The following is an 8,013-nucleotide window of genomic DNA, read 5'->3' on the forward strand; positions in this document are numbered from 1 at the left end:
TTAGCATTATCATTAGCAAACCGTATTCTAGACTGTGAGCCCACTGTTGGGTAGGGACCGTCTCTCTATGTTGCCAACTTGTCCTTCCCAAGCGCTTAGTCCAGTGCTCTGCACACAGTAAGCGCTCAATAAATACGATTGATTGATTATTATTGTTATTGGCATTATCATTAGCAAACAGTATTCTAGACTGTGAGCCCACTGTTGGGTAGGGCCTGTCTCTGTTGCCAACTTGTACTTCCCAAGCGCTTAGTCCAGTGCTCTGCACACAGTAAGCGCTCAATAAATACGACTGATTGATTGATTATTATTATTAGCATTATTATTAGCAAACAGTATTCTAGACTGTGAGCCCACTTCAGGGTAGGGACCGTCTCTCTATGTTGCCAGCTTAGCAAGTACCAACAACATCATTATTATCATTATTGTTATTAGCATTATTATTAGCAAACCGTATTCTAGATTGTGAGCTCACTGTTGGGTAGGGACCGTCTCTCTATGTTGCCAACTTGCCCTTCCCAAGCGCTTAGTCCAGTGCTCTGCACACAATAAGCACTCAATAAATACGATTGATTGATCGATTATTATTATTATTGTTATTAGCATTATCATTAGCAAACAGTATTCTAGACTGTGAGCCCACTGTTGGGTAGGGACTGTCTCTCTATGTTGCCAACTTGTCCTCCCAAGCGCTTAGTCCAGTGCTCTGCACACAGTAAGCGCTCAATAAATGCGATTGAATGATTATTATTATTGTTATTAGCATTATTATTAGTAAACCGTATTCTAGACTGTGAGCCCACTGTTGGGGAGGGACTATCTATGTTGCCAGCTTGTCCTTCCCAAGCGCTTAGTCCAGTGCTCTGCACACAGTAAGCGCTCAATAAATACGATTGAATGATTGATTATTATTATTGTTATTAGCATTATTATTATTAGTAAACCGTATTCTAGACTGTGAGCCCACTGTTGGGTAGGGACTATCTATGTTGCCAACTTGTCCTTCCCAAGCGCTTAGTCCAGTGCTCTGCACACAGTAAGCGCTCAATAAATACGACTGAATGATTGATTATTATTATTGTTATTAGCATTATTATTAGCAAACAGTATTCTAGACTGTGAGCCCACTGTTGGGTAGGGACGATCTATGTTGCCAACTTGTCCTTCCCAAGCGCTTAGTCCAGTGCTCTGCACCCAGTAAGCGCTCAATAAATACGATTGAATGATTGATTATTATTATTGTTATTAGCATTATTATTAGCAAACAGTATTCTAGACTGTGAGCCCACTGTTGGGTAGGGACTGTCTCTGTATGTTGCCAACTGGTACTTCCCAAGCGCTTAGTCCAGTGCTCTGCACATAGTAAGCGCTCAATAAATATGATTGATTGATTATTATTATTATTGTTATTAGCATTATCATTAGCAAACAGTATTCTAGACTGTGAGCCCACTGTTGGGTAGGGGCCGTCTCTAGGTGTTGCCAACTTGTCCTTCCCAAGCGCTTAGTCCAGTGCTCTGCACATAGTAAGTGCTCAATAAATATGATTGATTGATTGATTGATTGATTGATTAGGATTATTATTAGCAAACACCCCCCAGGGCCCCGATGCCCTCACCTTGCACCTCAGGGGCATGTCGGCCGGATCCCGGGGACTGGGAAGGGTGCAATCCCGGAGGCCTTCCTGGAGGAGGAGGCGGCTACAGGTGATAAACACCCGGTTACCCTGGCAAAGCGCCCCCCCCACTTTCCGCGCATGCGCAGTGCCCGCCGCGCTCTTCCCCCCCCCCCTCCCCTCAATGCCCGGCGCGGACCAATGGCAGCGCGCGATTCCGCGTCTCCCCCCCCGGCTCTCGGCCAATCAGAGCCGGAGGAGTCCGGGCCCCCCCTCCCTCCCCGCCGCCAGAAAAGGCGGGAACGTCGGCGTTGCGGTGGGCGGGGCTACGGCCGGCGCGCCGTGCCGCTATTGGTCAGTCCTCCCGTCAATCACTCCTCGGCCTTGAACGCCCCCCTGCGGCCGAGGCTCAGTCAGGCCTTTGTGCTCATTATTGTGATTGTTTTTACTGTTATAATAATACTAATAATAATGATGGCATTTATTAAGCGCTTACTATGCTCAAAGCACTGTTCTAAGCGCTGGGGAGGTTACAAGGTGATCAAGTTGTCCCACGGGGGGGGCTCACAGTCTTAATCCCCATTTTACAGATGTGGTCACTGAGGCCCAGAGAAGTCATGTGACTTGCCCAAAGTCACCCAGCTGACAACTGGCGGAGCCGGGATTTGAACCCAAGACCTGGCTCCAAAGCCCGGGCTCTTTCCACTGAGCCACACTGCTTCTCTAATCACTTCACTATGAACACTTTTAAATGAATGTCTTCAGTGATTGTTGCAAAATGTTGTGAGAATTTACAATGTGCTACCTGATTAAGTGCTTATTATGTGCACAGCACTGTTCTAAGCGCTGATGATTTTATCTCAGCGCTCTTAGGTGATCTAATCTAAACCCTCCTGGTGTACATATCTATTCTATTTATTTTATTTTGTCAGTATGTTTGGTTCTGTTTTCTGTCCCCCCCTTTTAGACTGTGAGCCCACTGTTGGGTAGGGACTGTCTCTATATGTTGCCAACTTGGACTTCCCAAGCGCTTAGTACAGTGCTCTGCACACAGTAGGCGCTCTATAAATACGATTGATTGATTGATTGATTGATTGACAATCTTCTTTTAACTCTCATACCAGAGAGGGGATTAGAACCTAAACCTCCAGACTTTCAAGGCTGTTATTTTCCCTCTGAGCCACCACAGGCCTCAGAAGCAGCGTGGCTCAGTGGCAAGAACACGGGCTTTGGAGTCAGGGGTCATGGGTTCAAATGCCGCCTCCACCAAGCTGTGGGACTTTGGGTAAGTCACGTCACCTCTCTGGGCCTCAGTTCTCTCAGCTGTAAAATGAGGATGAAGACTGTAAGCCCCCCGCCCCCCATGGGACAACCTGATTCATTCATTTAATCATATTTATTGAGCGCTTACTGTGTGCAGAGCACTGTACTAAGCGCTTGGGGAGGACAAGTTGGCAACATAGAGACGGTCCCTACCCAACAGCGGGCTCACAGTCTGATCACCCTGTAACCTCCCCAGTGCTTAGAACAGTGCTTTGCACGTAGTAAGTGCTTAATAAATGCCATCATTAGTAGTAGTAGTAGTAAGAAGCATCGTGGCATAGTGGATATAATAATAATAATAATAATAATGGTATTTGTTAAGCGCTTACTACGTGCAAAGCACTGTTCTAAGCGCTGAAGCACAGGCCTGGGGGTCAAAAAGTCATGTGTTCTAATATAATAATAATAATGGCATTTATTAAGCGCTTACTATGTGCAAAGCATTCATTCATTCATTCAATCAATCGTACTTATTGAGCGCTTACTGTGTGCAGAGCACTGTACTAAGCGCTTGGGAAGTACAAGTTGGCAATATATAGAGACGGTCCCTACCCAACAGTGGAAGCACTGTCCTAAGCGCTGGGGAGGTTGCAAGGTGATGGGGTTGTCCCACGGTGGGGATCTCACAGTCTAAAACATCTGGGAGAGATGCATCCATGGAGTCAATCAATCGATCGTATTTATTGAGCGCTTACTGGGTGCAGAGCACTGGACTAAGCGCTTGGGAAGTACAAGTTGGGAACAGAGCCGCTACGGCTCGGAGACGACTCGGCAGGATGAGCCACGAGAAGAAGAAAAGAAGTCGAACTACGTCTCTTTCGGGTATGTAGAGGGAAGTCGGCATTGTCTGTAAGCAGCCGTCTTTATGTGATTTTATTTATAAGCGAAATATATCCATTAGGCCGTGGTGTGCCGTGTTGCTTCCTTAATTCTGTGTAAGGTGGAAGAAAAGGTAAACTTTTCTTTTAAGAAAAGTTAAAGCAGCACGGCTCAGTGGAAAGAGCCCGGGCTTTGGCGTCAGAGGTCATGGGTTCGAATTCCGGCTCCGCCACATGTCTGCTGTGTGACCTTGGGCAAGGCACTTCACTTCTCTGAGCCTCAGTGACCTCATCTGTAAAATGGGGATGAAGAGTGGGAGCCCCACATGGGACAACTTGATCACCTTGTATCCCCCCCCAGCGCTTAGAACAGTGCTCTGCACAGAGTAAGCGCTTAACAAACGCCATCATTAAGTATTAAACTGCATTTCTCTCAGGAGAGTGAGAGGGAAGTTAGCACCGTCCGTGCGATTCTATCTGGAAGTACAATATTTTAGTCAAAAGCGTTGCACATGGCGACCAACGCACCTGATAGTACATCGTCATCAATCGTATTTATTGAGCGCTTCCTGTGTGCAGAGCACTGTACTAAGTGCTTGGGAAGCCCAAGTTTGCAACCTATAGAGACGGTCCCTACCCAGCTGGCTAATTATGTACTGATTATCTTTTAATCTAGTCTAATTTTTAATTTAGTCTAATCTTTTAGACTGTGAGCCCACTGTTGGGTAGGGACCGTCTCTATATGTTGCCAATTTGTACTTCCCAAGCGCTTAGTCCAGTGCTCTGCACATAGTAAGCACTCAATAAATACGATTGATGATGATGATGATGATGATGATGCTCAATAAATTTCCTGATTGTTTCCAGAAGGCAGCAGGCTGTAATCATCAATCCTATTTATTGAGCGCTTCCTGTGTGCAGAGCACTGGACTAAGCGCTTGGGAAGTCCAAGTTGGCAACCTATAGAGACGGTCCCTACCCAACAGTGGGCTCACAGGCTAAAAGATTAGACTAAATTAAAAATTAGACGAGATTAAAAGATAATCAGTACATAATTAGCCAGCTGGCCAAGGACAATGACTCTTCCTTAACGACTTCGGTGTACACGGCCAAAAGTGAACAAGGACTCTTCCTTAATGACTTCGGTGTACACGGCCAAAAGTGAACAATGACTCTTCCTTAACGACTTCGGTGTACACGGCCAAAAGTGAACAATGACTCTTCCTTAACGACTTCGGTGTACACGGCCAAAAGTGAACAATGACTCTTCCTTAACGACTTCGGTGTACACGGCCAAAAGTGAACAAGGACTCTTCCTTAATGACTTCGGTGTACACGGCCAAAAGTGAACAATGACTCTTCCTTAACGACTTCGGTGTACACGGCCAAAAGTGAACAATGACTCTTCCTTAACGACTTCGGTGTACACGGCCAAAAGTGAACAATGACTCTTCCTTAATGACTTCGGTGTACACGGCCAAAAGTGAACAATGACTCTTCCTTAACGACTTCGGTGTACACGGCCAAAAGTGAACAAGGACTCTTCCTTAATGACTTCGGTGTACACGGCCAAAAGTGAACAAGGACTCTTCCTTAACAACTTCGGTGTACACGGCCAAAAGTGAACAATGACTCTTCCTTAACGACTTCGGTGTACACGGCCAAAAGTGAACAATGACTCTTCCTTAACGACTTCGGTGTACACGGCCAAAAGTGAACAAGGACTCTTCCTTAATGACTTCGGTGTACACGGCCAAAAGTGACTTGAGGCCGTTATCGGATACCGAAGGCAGAACGCCAGATTAACTGGGAAACCTGAGGGAAGCGTCCGTATTCGGAGGGAAAGATAAGCTTCGATCTCTAGAGGGGTGTGAGGCGAGGGTAACCATGGTTTTCCATCCCTTCGGCTTCTTTCTCGCTCTGTATGGGATGGTCTGAGGAAATACGATAATGTTCAACACCTGGGCTCCCCTAGTATCTTTATATCATGTACATTAGAGGCCGGACTGAGCCCCTTCCTTCCTCTCCCCCTCGTCCCCCTCTCCGTCCCCCCCATCTTACCTCCTTCCCTTCCCCACAGCACCTGTATATATGGATAGATGTTTGTACAGATTTATTACTCTATTTATTTATTTATTTTACTTGTACATATCTATCCTATTTATTTTATTTTGTTAGTACGTTTGGTTTTGTTCCCTGGTTGGTTTTGGGTTTTTTTTTGTTGTTTTTTTTTACTCTATTTATTTATTTATTTAATTTATTTCTACATATCTATTCTATTTTATTTTGTTAGTATGTTTGGTTTGGTTCCCTGTCTCCCCCTTTTAGACTGTGAGCCCACTGTTGGGTAGGGACTGTCTCTATATGTTGCCAATTTGTACTTCCCAAGCGCTTAGTACAGTGCTCTGCACATAGTAAGCGCTCAATAAATACGATTGATGATGATGATGATGTTGGGTAGGGACTGTCTCTATATGTTGCCAATTTGTACTTCCCAAGCGCTTAGGACAGTGCTCTGCACATAGCAAGCGCTCCATAAATACGATTGATGATGATGATTTATTTTATTTTGTTAGTAAGTTTGGTTTTGTTCTCTGTCTCCCCCTTTTAGACTGGGAGCCCACTGTTGGGTAGGGACTGTCTCTATATGTTGCCAATTTGTACTTCCCAAGCGCTTAGTAAGCACTCAATAAATACGATTGATGATGATGATTTATTTTATTTTGTTAGTAAGTTTGGTTTCATTCTCTGTCTTCCCCTTTTAGACTGGGAGCCCACTGTTGGGTAGGGACTGTCTCTATATGTTGCCAATTTGTACTTCCCAAGCGCTTAGGACAGTGCTCTGCACATAGTAAGCGCTCAATAAATATGATTGATGATGATGATTAGAGAAGCAGCGTGGCTCAGTGGAAAGAGTGCGGGCTTGGGAGTCAGAGGTCATGGGTTCGAATCCCGCCTCCCCCACGTGTCTGCTGTGTGACCTTGGGCAAGTTACTTCGCTTCTCTGTGCCTCAGTTCCCTCATCTGTAAAATGGGGATTAAGACTGTGAGCCCCACATGGGGCAACCTCATCTCCTTGTGTTCCCCCCCAGCACTTGGAACAGTGCTTTGCACATAGTAAGCGCTTAACAAATACCAACATTATTATTATTACAGAGAAGCAGCATGGCTCAGTGGGAAAAGCCCGGGCTTTGGAGTCAGAGGTCGTGGGTTCGAATCCCGGCTCCACCGCAAGCCTGCTGTGTGACCTTGGGCAAGTCACGTCACTTCTCTGAGCCTTAGTTACCTCATCTGTAAAAAGGGGGATTAAGACTGTGAGTCCCACGTGGGACAACTTGATCGCACGGTATCCCCCCCAGCGCTTAGAACAGTGCTTTGCACATAGTAAGCGCTTAACGAATGCCATCATCATTATTCTTTTAGACTGTGAGCCCACTATTGGGTAGGGACTGTCTCTATATGTTGCCAACTTGGACTTCCCAAGTGCTTAGTACAGTGCTCTGCACACAGTAAGCGCTCAATAAATAGGATTGATGATTACAGCCTGCTGCCTTCTGGAAACAATCAGGAAATTTATTGAGCATCATCATCATCAATCGTATTTATTGAGCGCTTACTATGTGCAGAGCACTGTACTAAGCGCTTGGGAAGTACAAATTGGCAACATATAGAAACACTTACTGCATGCTGAGGACTGTACTGAGGACTTGGGAGAGGACAATATCACAGTTGTAGACACGTTCCCTGCCCACAATGAAGCAGGATGGCCCAGTGGATAGAGCACAATCAATCAGTTGTATTTATTTGTACAGATTTATTACTCTATTTATTTTATTTATACATATCTATTCTATTTATTTTATTTTGTTAGTAAGTTTGGTTTTGTTCTCTGTCTCCCCCTTTTCAACTGTGAGCCCACTGTTGGGTAGGGACTGTCTCTATATGTTGCCAATTTGTACTTCCCAAGCACTTAGTACAGTGCTCTGCACATAGTAAGCGCTCAAGAAATATGATTGATGATGATGATTTATTTTATTTTGTTAGTAAGTTTGGTTTTGTTCTCTGTCTCCCCCTTTTAGACTGTGAGCCCACTGTTGGGTAGGGACTGTCTTTATATGTTGCCAATTTGTACTTTGTATTTGTATTTATTGAGCGCTTACTGTGTGCAGAGCACTGTACTAAGCGCTTGGGAAGTACAAGTTGGCAACGTATAGAGACAGTCCCTACCCAACAGTGGGCTCACAGGCCCGGGAGTCA

At 45.2% G+C, this 8,013-nt stretch overlaps 1 protein-coding gene across 1 annotated transcript in view; it reads right to left on the reverse strand.

The window, feature by feature from the left end:
• MDM1 (Mdm1 nuclear protein) overlaps nucleotides 1–1,695 on the reverse strand; it is a 36,042-nt gene extending 34,347 nt beyond the window's left edge. The window contains exon 1 of the mRNA XM_038756560.1: nucleotides 1,619–1,695. Coding sequence (XP_038612488.1) covers nucleotides 1,619–1,636 — 18 coding nt within the window. The 5' untranslated portion in view covers nucleotides 1,637–1,695. The remainder of the gene's footprint in view (nucleotides 1–1,618) is intronic.
• Nucleotides 1,696–8,013: the final 6,318 nt, after the last annotated feature.

The sequence above is a fragment of the Tachyglossus aculeatus genome, chromosome 14 (assembly GCF_015852505.1).
Source record: "Tachyglossus aculeatus isolate mTacAcu1 chromosome 14, mTacAcu1.pri, whole genome shotgun sequence".
Classification (NCBI taxonomy): Eukaryota; Metazoa; Chordata; class Mammalia; order Monotremata; family Tachyglossidae; genus Tachyglossus; species Tachyglossus aculeatus.